The 19,039-nt window shown below is 37.3% G+C and overlaps 1 protein-coding gene across 1 annotated transcript in view; it reads right to left on the bottom strand.

The window, feature by feature from the left end:
- The window catches only part of snrka (SNF related kinase a), a 61,289-nt gene that overhangs the window by 12,946 nt on the left and 29,304 nt on the right, over window positions 1–19,039 (bottom strand). The window contains exon 3 of the mRNA XM_084385856.1: window positions 11,269–11,410. Coding sequence (XP_084241982.1) covers window positions 11,269–11,410 — 142 coding nt within the window. The remainder of the gene's footprint in view (window positions 1–11,268; window positions 11,411–19,039) is intronic.

Here is a 19,039-nt window from a genome sequence, read left to right as displayed (position 1 = left end):
AGGCCTTCTGAGGGTAATCCGTGCGGTTTTGTCGTAAAAATATACATATTTAAAACTTTACAAATGAAAATAACTGGCTTCCGGTAGCGGTCGACGCGCGTTCACGGAGATGGATGCTGGCGTATGACGTAGGACGTAGCGTAGGAAGCGTCGTGACGTAGAACGAACGTAGAGTTTTGTTTTGCTCTGCTCTCTGGCTGCGCTATCACGTTCGTTCTACGTCACGACGCTTCCTACGCTACGTTCTACATCATACGCCAGCATCCATCTCCGTGAACGCGCGTCGACTGCTACCGGAAGCCAGTTATTTTCATATATTCGACAAAACCGCACGGATTACCCTCAGAAGGCCTCCGTTTATCCCCCAGGAGCCGGATGGATTACTTTTGTGAAGGATGCATGCACATTTTGGGACTTGGAGGAGATGGACCCCATAGCTTCACACTAAAACCACTGAAAGATCTAAGACATTTTCTAAAATAACTGAAAATGTGTTCGTCTGAAAAAAGATTGACATATGCATCTCGAACGGCTTGAGGGTGAGTAAATCATGGGTTAAATATCATTTTTGGCCGAACTATCCCTTTAAGACAAATCATAAAACATCGAAACAATAAAAGTATAAGAAACTTATAAGAATAATGTGCCTCTGCACACACCCTCACAATTTTTACCATTCCATTTGTTGACACTTGTGGTAAAGAAATGACACACTGCAGTGTTAAGCATTTTTAGTAACATCAAAGCTTAAATTTAAAGTAAAAACCAGTCAACATGTCACATTGTGATTTGTCATCTTGCTGCAGTGGGTTCAGCATTGGATTCATGGACTGACTCTCTCTCTCTATGATACCAGACTGCTGTCAGCAACCACTTCCACACACTGCACGGATCTCCAGCATGGCAGGCAACCCTGATAAGACTGCTACTCGAGCCTAATAATCACTATATCGCTGCTGAACGGTCCAAAACAGTGTAGCAGACCACTACAGCTTACTTACAGCACATGTCTCATATTTGGGACACAAGAGAAGGTTTATATTCCCAACGTAAAAGTGAACGTCTACAGTCCAGGGGGAAAAGATAAATAAAAGTGAAACAGAAATGTAAGGCCCCAATATACTTCAACAGAAATCAAAGAACAAACCGGTGACAGCATTTCGAACAAAATCTGGCCAAAACGAACTTGGTTTGAAGTTCTCTGAAAACAGCTTGTCAAAGCAATTCTTTTGGAAAAGTTTCCTCTGGCTGTTTAACACCTTTGAGCTACCATATCAATTACATAATAGGTAGGTGTGTTCTGTGGCTCTGCCTTCTTTGACGTGGAAATCTTCAGATCATTTCTTCAGTTCAGCCTGTCAAGGTCAGACGTGAGTAAAACCATGAACACACTGGAGAGCTGCTTTTACAAGTAGAAACTGAAGTTGTAATTTTTATTGGAAGTGACACGGTCACTACCTTTTCATGTTTAATACTGTAAAGCTGCTTGCTTTAAAGCAGTGGTTCTCAACTGGTTTGGCAAAGGGACAAACCACATTTTCCATGGTCATTAAGCCGTGACGATTTTTTTTAAGGAATTTGATCATATATAGACTATAAAAATTATCTTGCAACCCACCAGTTGAGAAACACTGCTTTAAAGCAATCGATTGTAAAAAGTTGTACATAAACAAGAGCTTGTACAAACATATACATATAGCTAAGATCAGAAGCTTTCTTAATGGCTGTTTTCTCACCGCTGTCATCATTATGTGTTTATTGTGTTATTGAGAGGAGCACGCAGCACAAACATAATCATCTAAAAGCTTCCCTCAGATATTTCAAACTTATTTTTAAGCAAAAGAACGAAAAAGAACTTTGCCGTGAGCATATCGAGGCCTTAACTTCAACTTCAGCAGAGATTTGTAAAGGATGTCCCCCCCCCCCACCCCCACCCCCACCCCAGCTGAGAAATGGGCACTTTGATTGTTTAGTCTAAATTTATCTCCAGTCTCTCTGCTAGCGGAAAGGCCATCGCAGGAGGAACCGTGGAAATCTGTTTGGAATGTTTACGCTCTTCCCGAGGCTTCCGAGGATAACTACAGCAGATATCACTGCATGTAAAATAACAGAAGACACAACTTCCAGCGCACAAATGTAGGCTGTAGGCTGAACAATCCAAATTATGCTTTCTTTTAGTGTTGAAACAAGAATATTGACATTCAAAATCCTCTTTCTCCTCAAAGAATGTAGGAATGTAGAGTAAACAAAAGTGACCAAATAATGCTGAATTATTCATGTTAATGATGGTTGACATTAAAATGGTGGCAGATGGAAGCAGGGTGATGTTGATGAGCCAACCACTGCTTGTACATGTATTAACCACATGGTGTGCTGCAATGCCTATCAAATTCATCTGTGATTCTGCAACGCTGAGAAAGAAAGCAACCCGACAGCAGTCCCAGGGGTGTAGAGAGGGCTAAATCACACAGCTGGCTCTTTTTACGGTCAAACTACACATTGAACATGCATGTCAGTCTTAAACGCTGCAAGTTTATGCTGCATGAGCCAAACTAAACACGGAAAAAGGAATAAAATAAAGTCACAGGAGGAATTTGCAGAAGTGCCCCGCAGGGTTGGACGTAGAGCAGGGCACACCCTGATGAGAGGAGATGTTAAGACAAAATGACAGATAGTGCAACTAGTTCTAGTTGCTGAAGAATCTTTCCTTGTGTTGACACACAGGCCAGGGTTCCTTTTTTTCTGTTAACAGTGTTTTAAAGGAGCAATGCAATAATTAAGTTCATTAGATTTTCATTTTTTATCATTTCTGCTTTCATTTTAATGTAAAGTTTGTTTATTAAAATGACATTTTAAATTAAAATGTAAAGTTTTAGTAATTTCGTCACAATGTCGTCATTTTTATTCGTTTTTATTCGTAAAAAAAACAAACTATATAGCCATTTTTAACTAAATTTAGTTTTTAGATTTAGTTTATTTAAGCTATTTTAGAACTTGAGAAATGTTGCCTTGAGAACTAGCATAAATCAAATTATAACAAGTTTAAATGATGTGGAACACCTTTTGATAAAGACTGTCATGAGAAACCCAGGGAAAGATTTTCACATTTTCACTGGAATGATTTAGTAATAGGAGAATCATGTCTTTTATCATACTTCATACCCGTCTCATATTGCACAACTTAATTACATTGCCTTCTGCGTATATGCTGCAGTTCAAGTAAATAATTTTTTTATGGTTTTAGTTTTAGACAACGATAATAACTTATGGGGCTCACGTGACTTTTGGGGGGTTTTCCAGTGTACAGTACCTAGTACCTGGTAATTTTTTTAGTACCACCTCGGTTGAGGTTCCAAGCGAGCCGTACCGATACTAAAATGTGACGTGTAAACACTGCAGATCACTGATTGGTCAGAGAGAATCGTCACTACCAGCATCATTGGGGATTTGCGAGACAAGACACCAAACCTGCTATGTTTCAATAGTCGACTGTTTTTAAACGGCCGTCGCACGGAACTTGAAAAAAGAAAATGGCTGTACATGGTCAGAAGACGAGGTGAAGACGTTCCTCACGTTGGTAGCCGAGGAGCAGCAGTAGAGGCGGCACAACTATGACGATCAGTCTATAATCCCACACACTTTGAATCGGTACTAAACTGCAGTGGAAAAGCGCCTTTAGTGACACTAAATGGAGTTGTAAATGTAACGATTTATCAAGTTTACTCACTTTTTTTGTTGTTGTCTTTTTCCAAGGATGTTTAAGGAAGTATTCTAACATAATGGAGAAAAAAGGTTTATTCTTATCTACTGAACATTTAAAGAGCTTAAAAGCTTGCTTGAAAGCATGCTTTAAGTAGTGGAATGTATACACATAATGCTGAAAGGTAAAAGAAATCCTTTCAGAGAAAACCATAAGTTTCTATAATATTGGTTTTAGTGGAGACAGTTTGCTGATAAAGCCATAAATCACATTTACCACACTGCACTGTAACAGAGAGCATGTTTGTGCAGCAGATGCAGTTCCATCGTGAAAATCAAAATGACAAACAGCAAAAAATGTGGAGGAAATAAATAAATAAATCAAATGAGAAGGGTGAAAGCACAGGACAAAAATAGAAAACTAATTGAGGGAAAAATGAAAATGAACAAATAAAACCACTAATGGAATGCTTACATTTTTCATGCATCACTAGTTCGCATTTGAAGATGCCGAGAGAGCTGCACATTAAATGATTATCATCCAATATTACCATATTTATTAAACTTCCAGACAATAATAACAAAAAGGGGACTATTAATTTGAGGACTATGAAAGGCAAAAACTGCAAAATGTTAATAAAGAAAAAGATCACGTAAGATACAAGAAATTAGAAAAATAAATAAAAATCGAACAAAAATGTTGACATGGACACCAAAATAACTCTGAATGAAGGAGATTCAGCTCAGTGAACTTTTGGACCTGACTGGATCCCCACTGAAAGTTTGCTCGCATGCCAACAGCCAATTAGCCCAGTGCTCTCCATGTGAACATTTCCACAGCTTACTGTATTAACCTTATTAACATATGTTGGCTCTACAGGTCTACGTTGTGTTGTTGCTTCTAACGTATGCATAAAAAAAAGAAATCTTACGCTTTAACACCATGTACTAACCAGATGCGACAACATGTAGTTTTGTTATTTCTGTGTTGCAAATATTCGTATTATCACAGAAGTTGGCTACTATGATAAAAGTTTATAGTTCTGATATAAACACTGTTGTCTAGGATAACGATCAAAAGAGCAAACACCTTTTGAAAGTAATAAAGATCGTATCGATTTCATTGTTACGCCACAGGGTAGCGACAAGTGACTGCTAAAAAATGTGTTGCCAATGCCATTGAAAAGCATTCGTTCAAAACCGATGATTCATCCAGTAATGAATCAAGTGAAATACTTAGGACTGAGTCATTGAATTATTCATTCAAACAGTTGTTAAAATAATTCATTCAGATTAATTAAACGGTTTAAATAGACTGCGTCAATTAACATTTTGTCAGAACTCGTTAATTACGTTATTTTGTTTAGTTGTCTGTTCAGAATCGTGGGAGAATTGTGATCACTGTTTGAAAAATGTGTGATTCTCAATTTAACCAGAATCGTGCAGCTCTAAATGAGACTAGCTAAACTAGGTTACTCTGAAGTCATTCTGATGCAGCTTTGAATAACCACCTCATCATCTTTGTAATAGGTCACAATCTGTCACCTTTACACAATTCCTTTCATTCCAAGAGTAGTTTGCATCAATGAGTTGAGTTTATCAATCGCTCTTAACGCAAATATGTACTGAAATGTTTACCACCGGTGAAACAGGTTTTGTTTCTGTGCTAAATTGGCCCAACTGTTCATGTAATTTCCAACCGAGCATTGTGTGAAACTTTTAACAGCCTAACAATTGCATCCCGCTGAGAAACGACATCAAGACCCAACACATTTCCTTACCCCGCCGCACAGTTTCCACCTTGTTCACCCTGAAAGTGATAATGACAGGATGAAGTCTGCAGCATTATCAGAACACAAGCTAACTTTTCTGAATTGTTTGAATGCGTTTGGTACTTACATTTATCTTAAACAGGGGCTGTGATAATCAGAAAACAATAATCCTGTAAATATCAAAAGTAGGCACAAAAGGCATTAAGGATGTGGAAATAACAATCGGCTGATAAACTTGAGAAATTATTCAACCCCAAATTGCAAATCAGGTTTATTGGCAAAATGTACAGACTTTCAGCTGTTTGCAGTGAACAAATCAAACAAAAGTAATTGAAATAGCTCAAGACAACAAATGTTTCAAGTGGTTTCTCCAAAATTAACTGAAAATGCAACTTTTAACGACTTCTGCAGTATTCAACCCCCTGAATATAATCCCTCACAACAGCACAAATCTGCAAAACAGGTGTTGTTTCAAGCACACCTGATGCAACTAATCAAGGGCTTCATTAACTGGATCAGGTGTGCTTGAGCTAGAACACATGAAATATCTGAACTGGCTAGGTTTGTTGATTGTCACTTTGACTGCATGTTAGAAATATGGTTAAGTCGAAAGAATGGTCCAAAAAGTTATCATTAAAAAAAAAAGATATCATTGCCCTTCACAAACAAGGAACAGGATACAAAAAGATACCGTTGGAAGCATAGTTTGCAAGTTCAAAGTTAAAGGAACAGTGGTTACACTAGACGGACGGGCCAGAAAAGGCAGCTATCAACGGTTGCAACCAGATTTCTGAGAAGGCAGCAAAAGACCTGCAGCAAGACTTGGTGGCAACAGGCACTGAGGTTTCAGCTGCACAGTAAGGCGCATACCAAACGCATGTCAGAACTCCAAGACGTACACTAATACTGACCCAAAAGCACAAGAAAAGTCGGCTCCAATTTATATAAATAAGCGTAGTGTGTTGCCAAAAGTACCGACTTCGGTACCGAAATTTAAAATATGACAATACCAGCATTTGCCTCACTGCATTTTGAGCACTGTTGAACGAATTCTTAAAGGGATACTCCACTTTTTTTGGAAATAGGCTCATTTTACAACTCCCCCAGAGTTAAACAGTTGAGTTTTACCGTTTTCGAATCCATTCAGCCGATGTCTGGCGGTACCACATTTAGCATAGCTTAGCATAGATCATTGAATCGGACAAGACCATTAGCATCTCTCTCAAAAAAATGACCAAAGAGTTTCGATATTTTTCCTATTTAAAACTTGACTCTTCTGTAGTTACATCGTGTACTAAGACCGACGGAAAATGTAAAGTTGCGATTTTCTAGGCTGATATGGCTAGGAACTATACTCTCATTCCTGCGTAATAATCAAGAAACTCCAGCAGTCCAGCAGGCGTAATGATATGACGCAGCGCCTGAAAATAGTCCCCACCTCGGTAACTCCCAACGTGACCGGGACTAAGTTAATCTAACCCATTAGACCTATTTTCAGGCGCTGCGTCATATCATTACGCCTGCTGCACTCATGGTACGGCAGCAAAGTTTCTTGATTATTACGCAGGAATGAGAGTATAGTTCCTAGCCATATCAGCCTAGAAAATCGCAACTTTACATTTTCCGTCGGTCTTAGTACACGATGTAACTACAGAAGAGTCAAGTGAAGTAAGTGAAGACAACAGGGGTTTTTTTACGTTTTGAGTCATTGTTCCACTAGTGCTGTCAAAAGTCCTGACGTCGGTACCAAGGTAATTTAGACAAGACTAGTGGAGCAATTAAACAAAACTGGAACTTTTTGGCTCTACGGATCAACGGGATTTGAAGGTGGTGGTTGCAGCACGCAAACCCAAGAATATTACTGAACTAAACATTCCTGATTTATTCAAGAATGAGACAGATGTTTATGAATGGGTCATTGAATCTTTGACTATCTTTGTCAAAACGCTGAATCATTCAGTAATGAAAACACGGCTGAGTGTTGCTGTGAGATGCGCGCTCTGCTGTGATCTTTGTTTGGAACTATATCCGCTGCTGAAACAGAACAAAAACCGTCAATATTGCATCTAAAATGTAAAAGACTTTCAACTGTTTATTGAACTGTTGTATGAAATCAATGTCAAATTTTCAATCGTGATGGTATTCAGGAAAACAGCACTCGTCGTGTGAGGGCAACTCTATCATACAGTTCTACTCGTCAACTGTAATCATATGTTTAAATTATAAAAACGCCACATTTTATAGGCAGTATGTTGTTAACTGAGTTTTTTGTGTGTGAGCTTTGCTTATTTGTTTCGATTTCTCCTCGAGAGGCTGCGCGAGCCTCAACAGCACAACATTGTTACCGTCAGTAATACATTTATTATCCACTATCGATCGCAACTTAAAAAATAAAATCTGAGTCATTCTCTCGTTTAGTGATTTCCTAGTTATTTTTTTATTATTAAAGTTCTAATCAGGCTACTATAAAACATTTTACAGTCAATATAGAAGATAATAGGCTTATGTTCAATTACATGAACATAAAACAAAAAATCTAAACAATTAATTTCTAAAGTCAGATTTTGCAATATTTTTTTTCAATGGTTTGGTGTACACAATGTAATGTCTTTGAAAAATATTTTAATATTTAAGACATACAATTTTTATTGATAATAATTTGGGAGCAAATACTAATACATGCAATTAATTGCAAATAATCACCATATGTCACGCAAATTAATTTGCATATATTGCAAAGAAAATCAGTTACAGCTGTTCAAAAGATGTTCCAAGATACATTTCTGCTCAAACAGTGGCAGGGCATGTAAATCACACAAACCATTTTGGACCAGATTGTAGCGTGTCCACCAGCTGGACGTATGCATGTGTGTGTTCTGCGCTGTTTCTCTGTGAACAGACTTTCCATTTAAGCTATGATATAAGCAGAGTCTAATTTTAGCTGTTGGCAGTAGTTCTGAAAGATGTTAACACTAAACATGTGTGCTCACAAAGCCCGGACAAAGAACTGAAGAAAAAACAAAAAAAAACAGAGACTTGCCTGACATGCAAGTTCCTGAGGACAGACCGCAAGAGATAGCTAGTTGTGAGAGCTAAACGACACAGTTTGAAGTGGAGGGGGGGAATATGGTGAGTGAATGAGAAAGGTTAGTTTTGGCTTCTGTAAAGATACCCGGAGCTTATCAGTTACATAACCGTGCTGTTTGCCTCAATACAATCAGTCTGGCTGCAACAGCCTAACATCACAACGCAAACTCTGACTCCCGTTTAACCAATCACAAGCACCCTGACACCTTAACAGGGTTTCTGCACACTTTTTAAAGTCAAATTTAAGGCTTTTTAAGACCTTTTTAAGACCCGAAGAAATCAAAATTAATACCATGCATTAGGGGTGTGAAATATTGACAAAATATGTCTCGATATTTTCAAAGTTTTGTTGATAGTAATTAGATAATATTTTACTGATTGTGTTTCTGTGCTTGGTGCCATGGCTGGTTTAGGCCTGTTGTTGACAGCTGACTCATGAAGATATTCATATTTTTCATTTTCATGTCACAGCAGTGACAGAATTTGTTTATTAAGGGGTAATACTTGCCACCTTAAATTGATTTCCAGGGGCATTTGCACCTATATATGGACATTTGTAGATGTATGCATCACCTTTTATGTCAAATTCTAACATTCAAATTAAATTCTATTAGAATAATTACACAATACCACTGTTACCAGTCAAATTAAATCATTAAATCAAAATCCATCTTTGCAGTGCAGAGGTGACACAGAACTGGCATTAATATATTTACACTGCATTTACAATTGCATAAATAAAGCTATGAGATTGTTAAATAGGAACTGATTTCTAATTTTAACATTCTAATTAAAGGGTAGGCTACTTTAAATATGAAACTAAAACTGCCAGTAGGTGGCGGCAAGTGAGTTGAGGGAGTCATTCATTCAACCGATTTGATCAAACGGCTGATTCATTCGGGAAAGAAGCAAGTGATTGTTCATTGAATCATTAAATTGATTCGTTCAAAACGCGGATTCGCCGTCTGTTGCATTGAGACTCTGCTATGGCTTCATTTTGAAATTCTCGTCAGCGAAATAAAGGGAAAACAAACAATATTGACAAAATTGTTAATAAAATGTAACTCACGATGTTAATTTATTGTTAATTTAACTGTTATATAAAATAAATATCACATTTGCAATTGTGAACTCTTGCTGATGTGATATTGTAGGCCTATGATAACAACATAATATTATATAAATATAAGACAAAAACTCATTTGGGAACATACCTATAATTGCACACATCACGCAGTGAAAGCACGAGAGACAAAAGCGGTGTGAGCTCGCAGTGTCTCGTACATTGTTAAAACAATGATTACAAAATCATCATAGACAACACACATCGCACACTCCCAAGCACATAAAGAATGAACTTACAATTGAACTGACATTTACCAACTCGCTTCTCCTTCTCTCCTCCTGTTTCGCGTGCAGGAGACAGACGTAATGCTGCCGCGAATGTGACGCGAAATGTCACGTGAACAAGCAAATCCACAAAGAAAGAATAATAAATAAAAAAAGTACGCTAATTAGATATTTCTCATTTGGAAAACATTTAGATATGTCTAAGTCAAATTGCCATCGAAAAATTAAGACCTTTAATAGGTAAAAATAAGACTTTTTATGGCCTTAAATTTTTAAAATCTAATTTAAGACTTTTTAAGGATCCGCGCCGCGGACACCCTGCCTTAAGGACACATCAGATCGCTTTTTACCTTAGGTCTTCAACCCTGCTAAATAAGGGATGCCTCCGCATACCTTGTAACTCAATAAATCTCTTGACGCATGTAGGCCTAATTTTGTACTTAGCAGTCATGTCCAGGACATTGAATAGGCCTACTAATATTTGTTATTTTACAAATAACATTTGAACATGTTATTTTTTTGTGTATTATGGATGAGGTACAGCCTAGCCAGTGTCAAGGACACCAAATGCAGCTATTCATGACGTGTCCTATCATAAACAAGTCATACAACTATACTTGTGGAGAACAGCACTTTATTAACTATTTTTCAGGATAAAACACTAGAACTAATGCTACTACTTACTACTACTATAGTCAATGTAAATTGGTACAGGTTTAAATATTTCAAGCTTTCATAACTGTAGGGCTAATGGTTTATTCCCTCTATTAACTGCGTATGTTAATATTATGTAGATCTATTGTTTACATCAAATTCATGCTTTATTCATCAGTCCAATCCATTTAATGGCTTGCAGGCTGCGTTTAGCTTTAAAGGGCATCTTTGACAATGGTATTTTATAAAAAATGAAGATCATAATCCCCATTACACAACCCCAAATTCATAAATCCCCATTATACACTCTAAAAGCATACAATTTGGCCCCACCACTTTTGGAATAGTGGTGCAACCCTTGAATTAAATTATTAATTGCAATTATTTGTATGACAATTAATAACTGACAAAACTCATATAATCGTGACAGCTCCACAGAAGACCTTTCCAAACTAGTCACAGAAGTAAAAAGCAAGACAGATATTTCGATTCCTCGAAGGTCATTCCAAGTCTGTCTGAGGTAGCTTATTAACATCCATGTCAACAATACTGTGTCTGGCTTTCTATATGATGAATGTACGATGAAATGCTCCAAAAAGCCATTGTGTCTCAATAGCCTAGGGGAAAAACCGTCAACATTCAAGATGCAGGAAATGCCAGAGATGATCCGACTGGGTCTGAGACAGAGGTTAAGGCGGTGACTTACTCTTTGCAGGCGTTGGAGACGTGGGCAGGTACAGTGTATTTGCAGTCCATGATCATAGTGAGGGTCTCGCTGTCGTTGGCCTCCTGGAAGGGGGGCTGACCACACACTAGCATGAAGAGGATGACCCCTAGACTCCAGATATCTACAGGGAAGAGGGTGAAAATGTCATCAGGCAGAATGAAACAAACCAAATGTAATGCATAACACAATTTTTTGTTGTTGTGGTTGACACCTTAAACTGGTTCACGGTAAGCGTGACCGAGCATGAGTGCATGTCAAGGTCTACACACCTTCAATGACAAGCAAGAATTTGGCAAAGAGTAACATCTGGCACATTATTTGCATTTATGTTCAGTATTGATTTATGCTTCTCAAGAAATCAGCAGCGGTGTCTCTGGTTTTGGTGCGGACCTATTTTCAACCAACCATAACTTTTGGTTACTTTGATTAGTGCGAAAGCTGTCATTGAAACATGATTGCGTACAAAAGAACTGTATGATTCAATAAATAAAAAAAAATTAAAAAAGAAGCATACTGAAGGAAAGGGGGACAAACTGATTTTGGTTTCAAACTCCAATGTACAAAGTGTGAACACAATTTTAAAGAAATAGTTCACCGCAAAGTGAAAAACTATCATCACGAGTCACGACACAAAATAATCACACGATTCGAATTGAAAAAGAGCGTTTTGAAGAAAAGGGAAACAAACTGAATTCGGTTTCAGAGCCAATCAAATGTGTGAACACAATGTTTAATTAGTTCACACCAAAATAAATTTTGTCATCATTGTCACTCATTTAATCTCAAACTGTTCTTTCTTATAATTTTGTCAAATATCATCTTGTGAGGTGGTGGAAGTTGGAATGACTAGCCTGGCACAGGAATTTCCCTGGATTTTTCCCTGAGTTCCCCGAGTAAAACTCTGTAGCTTGTGTGATTATATTCACTGATTAAAATTTTTCTGTAATCGTGCAGCATCTAATGTGCACTTTGGTGGAGAGCAGCCGAAAAGAACACAGTTTGGAAGAAGTGGTTGAGCCCATTAGCAGACATTAAATCAATTTAGCAGTGTGGGTGGGCCACAGAATAAGAAACATTGTTTTGTCGCAGCCAAAATCTACCACACGAGTCCAGGCTGTCAAAACACATGGGAAGTAATTAACAAATGCTACGGAATGTTCAATAACTAAACAGCATAAAACAAAACCACTGAATGAGCAGTTGCAGTGACATTCACAACTTAATCTCAAATCTGAAATTCCGAGTGCAGCTGTAACTTTAATGAAAAAGAAGTTTAAGCAAAACTTCCATTAGCCCTTCACTCTCAGAGGATGTCGGCGCAACTGTGGCAGTGGCACTGCAGTTCGCATTGGCAAGAAGCACCACTTTAAACAGCCCCATTTATGAAATTGACAACACAGTCAAGAAAATGGAAGAGGCATGATTTCTTGCTCGAGCTTGCACAGATGGCAGGGGTGCATTACTAGGAGGTAATGGGAGATGTTTTATCTGATAATGGCCCCGCGGAGAGCTCCAATCTGCTGTGGAGTGTGCAGAAGTACACCTGAGGCTCAGAGCAGACGTGGTTATGTGGCTCCGGACCGTTTCTGTCCCTGCTGGGACTGTTCGGCTGTAATGACCTGTACGCCCACAGGCCACAGGTTTTGCTCTGACCACTGACAGACAGATGGATCAGAAACAAATCTGGCCCAGCAAGAGGCATTTTGTATAGCCAGAGATCCTGAAGCATGTCAAACTCTACCATTCACATGAGGGCAAACACACAGCATGCTCTACATATGAGCAAAGAGGTTAAAGTCCCCCTGTAGTATTTTTTTTCTTTCTTGAAACTCATCTTTGATCACTAAAATGATATATTTAAACGCTTTTTTTTAAATAAATAAAAAATCCTTCATGCCTTAAAATAGCTTGAATGTAACTACACCCTTGCTTCATTATATATGCGGTTCTATGAATATGCAAATGAGCCCCGCCTCCACTCACTCACACCAGCCCAGAGATCCACTCGTTGACGATCACACGTTGACCACGTAGTTTGTGACGTAAGAAACGCCAGCGATTTCAAACCACGTTTTTGAGACTGTCTTTGTTTGGTTCACTGCAGTTTTAGAGAGAAAATATTAAACAATGGTGTTGACCTATGAATTTGCACATGGCTTGTCTTAAAGCATATTAAAAACACCACATAGACAGTGTTAAATCATTAAAAGCTTGATTTTCACCACAGGGTTAATTATCCCATTTGATCGTCTGAGCATTGACATTTCTGATTCTTACATTTGAATTAAACAGGTCATTTATGGTGGCACTAGAAAGTATTAAAAATAGTTATTGTTATAGTTCTCATCCTTGGTGTCAGTGGGCCTTCAAACACAGGGCTGACCGACTAATGTGTCTATTTTTCCCCATGCACCGGATCTATTTATTATTTCAAATATCCATTAAAAATGCAATTCATAAACATAATGGTTTGAATGTGCCTCTGAATTAAATTCTGAATTAAACTTTATCATGCAAAAAGTAATTTGTAATATTTAGTTATTAAAATATATCTCCTTGAGAGGAGCGACATGAGGCTAAGTAATTAAATGACAGAATTAATTAATGCTTTTAATAATTATTTAATTTTATTGTTAATGAGAATTAAATAAACAGATTTAAAATGTCAATTAATTTGTAACTTGTAATGTGATGAATCAATGTTATTGATGTTATGTTTGTTTAACTACATGAATAACGTTTTAAATATGTATATTTATTTGTCTTTATTATTATTATTAATAATAATAATAATAATAATAAGCAGATTTAATTTTAATTTTTAAGTGGCACTCCATATGTTATGAAAAAATAATCCAAAATATCAGGCTGCGCGTTTAAAGATCTGCAGAACGGGGCAAAGTTGAAATAATTTGATCATTGTTTCAACGCTTGACGCTTAACTCCATCTAGGCTAATTAAACGTGCTGGAAAAAGTAGACGCGTATCCTGTGAAGGCACCTTTATTCACTTGATGGCTTCTATTATAACACAGGGCACTATTATTCAGCACACTATTATAAAAATCATAATCAGGTTATTGATAGATCATGCCTTTTCCAATTTGTCAGAGAAAATAAATTGCAACAAAAGGCGCACACAAACAAAGACACTGAGGCTCTCATCGAGATACTGGAATCATAACAATACGAAGCCATTCAGAGACAAAATCTGATATTCACAGCTCTTTGGCCCATCAAAAAGATCAATCAAAGCGAAATAAATCAAACAACTCGTTTCACCGTCTGTGTATTTCAAATATGAATGCATTTGGCGACAGGACAGTGCCTCTAACACACTCTCCCCAGCTCTAGACAAAGACTAATGGGTCGTGGCCAAACAAAGGGCTGCTTTAGTGTACGAGTCCATCTGTGGCGCTCTGTCTGTCAGCTGTGGATGAACTTCAAATGTAGTTCCCTTATAAAGAAACAATGGCACAGTCTGTGAAGTCTGCAGTAGAACTGTAGCAAGTCTTAAACAGATGCCAACACCACTGCGTCCCGTGATGTCTAGAGTGCTTTTCTTTGTGTCAAGCCGTCAGATGCAGCTCTATTCACGGTTCGTTGTCACACTGCACATATATTTTCTAATATTTAAGTATTTGAGAGCATGTTTTGCTTATTTCGACTCTCTGATAGGTGGAATTCTCTGTACAGCATCATGGGTTTTATAGTTTTACACCACGAATTCTGCTGATAAGCACGATTATTTTAAAACTAAGTTGAAATAATGCAGGCTAGCGGCTTAGACGGAAGCAAATACCATCGATTAACAACCTCAATGCTCACAGTAGGGCTGTCTTTAAAGGTTATAAGTCATTGTTAAAAATCTATTTCCCTATGGAGAGAAACTGAATGGAGGTGTCAGTGCAGTCAAGTCAATAATATTACAGAATATTAAGCGTCCCCAACTAAGAAAGCCAAAAGGCGACAGTGGCAAAGATCTCCAGAAATCTCGCAAGAACTCCATCAGTGACAGAATGAAGAAAAACAACCTGGGGAGAAACCAGGCTCAGTCGGGGTCCAGTTCTCCTCTGGCCAGACGAACCAACGTGGAGTTATTTCCGGGCTGCATCACAATTCAGATTGTGGATTAATATCCTTCTGAATATTTCAACCAGTTCCTTCTGCTTGAAAACTGGGATACATTATGCCAGCATTTGGTGGCTCTACCAAGTCATTATGCAAAACCTGGGTTATTTTAACCTCAGGGCTGGACAATACTCAAGCCTGGAGGCATCTTAAGACTATTACACAACCTTGGCACTAGAAACGCCTGCACTAAATATACAATATTTACAGCATAATGTAATCCAAGTATAATTCGATAGCATGAAGAGCACATACACACTCCAGCTCTAAATCTCAAAATGATTTGTTTAAGCCTCTCAATGCCCTTATGAACACCTAAAATAACATGTCATGTAGATTCAAAAATCTAAAATAAAAGTTGCATTTAAAATGCAAAACATTTAAACATGACAAACACTTCATGTCACTCCAGTAATCAATCACACTAGCATTTCTTACAAAATGTATAAAACACTTCCATCCTGAATCTGTGTGAAAGCACAAGCCCGTATCGCTCATGTCTCCCACAGTCTCCGGATGCCGCTCTCCCGACTGCTCCATGCATGCATAATGTGAGAGAAAAATCAGCATGTTAGACCTCTGGGGTTTGCCGTAAACTAGAGCTCTCTACAATTCAGATGAAAAAAAAAAGCTCACACGGAAAACTGCAGCGGTTAATTGTTCACAAGACTAGTCATGTGCACTAACAATAATGTCAATTTTGATTTCATGCCGACTTTAAAGCAGAAGATCCAGCTCGGTATGAGATCCCACTATGGGAGCTTTTAGGAATGACAGTCACGCTCTCTTATTGAATGCAACAGGTGAGCTGTTATTACATAACACAGGTGCAACAGTCTAAATGCGGATGGTGTGACTTTAGGTCATTTATATATATGTGTATGCTACAGTACAATATTGATAATTGTTTCATATACAGTAAAAAAAGAACTGCATGGTTTAAAATTGCATTCTGTAATTTTGCTGCAAAATAATGTCAAATGTATGGTTCTTGCACGTAAAAGAAAAAAAAAAATATATATTTTACAATATCATTTATGTTGAAGTCCCAGAAGTCATTGAATGACACATCACGTGATCATATTTTTATACAAATAATTTAGTTTTTTTGTAATTATTTATATCAGGAATGTACATCATGCTGTTTTGTGTTACATTTTGTCATTTAGTTAAAGGCACTCTATCTTTTTTTGTTAAAAATGAACAAAATGAACACAATGAGTAAGTCCATCAGGGAAATACCGTGTCTATTAATGAGTATAGCGACAGTAATGTCTTCAGCTAGTCAGCTTGAGATCCTTTCCAACTAAACTGGTAATATCTAGATGTTTTATGAGAAGTAGGATAACCATATTCATCCGCACAGTCACGCAGAGTCAAACCACAACCAAAACAATGTTCTTCTGCAGAATGCATGCAGTTTCGTTTCAACCGCAAGAGGGTCAGAAGTTACACAGTTTACCTTTAATGTTCACTGCATTATTTCTGTGTCGTGTGTTACCCTGATGGCGTTTTGACTTTTGTGAATAATTTGTCAATTATTACCTTGTTTTATGCACCGGCCACTTACGATGGACTCTGATTCATCATGTGGCTTTGTGTTTAACATTGTTACCATATTTATGGAAACCACTGCTGCCATTTTTTTTTTACCGTAAATTTAATAGGATATTTTTACAGCGTATGGCTGAAGTCCTCCTTAGATTGAGTCTGTGGCATTGTTTTGCAGGTTTTATTATCAGCCGCTCGAAAACCATAGAAAAGTAATGGCACGACATAATGAATCACACAATTAGAGTCCTATGATACATTTTCATAATAAAATACGGTGTGGTTCGAGTTGCTCACCGACGTTTTGTTCACTTCTCTGAACCCAAGTATGAGTAATAATAGTAATACATAATCTGCAGAAATGCATTACAGAAAGCATGACAGTTTCAAACACACTGGTGCTTTTACTATTGCATAAGACTCAATGGCCAATTGGCTTTCAGAAAGTCGAATTCATCAAGCTAAACAAAAATGGTCCAACTCTTTTTCCCAAAAGGTCAAGTGATAAAAAGTACCTTCAACAAACATTTGGTTAAATGTTAGTTACCCTATGCTTATATAACAAGTCACAACTGATTTTAAGTGACATATACAATAGCTCAGGGTGTTTGGACACTTACACAACATTGTAATTGCATTAAATAGCAAATTATGAAAGCATTTGGTATTTAATTTTAAGAAACTTTTAGAACGCTGACACATGGATGCCACATGTGACGTATTAACTGAAACACACAAGACCTTTGTTTTGCTGAATCTGTAACACCCACACCAAACCCATCCAATGGTCTCATAACATTGTGCGACTGCTGACCTGAACCTAAGGGGACCAAAACAATAAGGACTATTTAAGTTTCAGAGCAGGACTCAGGGTTTTTTTGTATGTTGTATGTCTGTGGCATCTGTGTGCTTCAACTGATGCTCCAGCAGGAACTGAAAGCGACAGATTTGTAGCACATCCTTGTTTGAGGGCAATAGGATCATGAGGAAGAGGAAAGCTTTGCCTTCATTTGTCCCATCACCTCTGACCACTGTACGCACTCCTCCTGTGTGTTTACACAAAATAAAGAGTCCTATTAAATCAAAGGTCAGCTATTGAAAAGAATCATTGTCTAAGGAGAAAGGTGTGTGAGACTGCACAAGGAAGTTGTGTGCAAAAACAAGCGCAAAAAAAATATGAAGTGCCCAATCACTGCATATAGACACCTGTGACAACAGAGAACACCAACTGGGGAAGGGCGGACGATTTTATTTTTAGACATTAATAATGTTCTCAGCTCACGCAACTAGACACCAGCTGATGTTGCTTGATATTAACCGAGTCCTCAGTGTTTAAAAAAAAACACACAGATGAACCAAAACATTTAATCCGTTAAAAGCACCAGGGAATGCAATCTTGATAAGAGCAGTGAAGGGAAAAAATAACTGGCATCCAAAGCTGACTTCGATCACCAAGGCAATGTTATCTAGGTGGCTAATACAATATATAAGCAGTTGTTCAAACTGTGAGAACGGTTTAAGAATTTTGGAAGAACTGATCAGTTGAATGAGTTTAAAATCATAAAGAAAATACCATTATTATTATTATTATTATTCAAATAAAGTGTTTGGTTTATGGCAATTTCTAGCTAGTGTTCCAACTTAATAAATTAATTGATGTAAGTTGTTTAAAAGTTTTAAAGAAAAATATACAGATTTTTCTGACACATAAAAATGTTGAATAATAGTTATGTTAATTTAAAAAATATTATTTAAAATAAAAATAAAATTATTGTTTCTATTATTTCTATTAGTTATATATATATATATATATATATATATATACAGTGCTATGCATAAGTTTAGACACCCATACTAATGTTGACTAAAAAGAGGAATAAAAAATCATCTTTTGGAAACTGACCTTAATGCCTTAATTAAAAAAATTAGGAAAAATCCAACCTGTAAGGACACCAATTTTCTTTGTGAATGAATAATGTATCGTAAATAAATAAATGTTCTTCCTTAAAATACAGGGTGCATAAGTCTGGACACCCCTATGTTAAATTCCCATAGAGGCAGGCAGATTT

This window comes from Rutilus rutilus (genome assembly GCF_951802725.1).
Source record: "Rutilus rutilus genome assembly, chromosome: 17".
Lineage (NCBI taxonomy): Eukaryota > Metazoa > Chordata > Actinopteri > Cypriniformes > Leuciscidae > Rutilus > Rutilus rutilus.
Note: the sequence above shows the minus strand (reverse complement) of the source record. Positions and strands in the feature narration are given on the sequence as shown.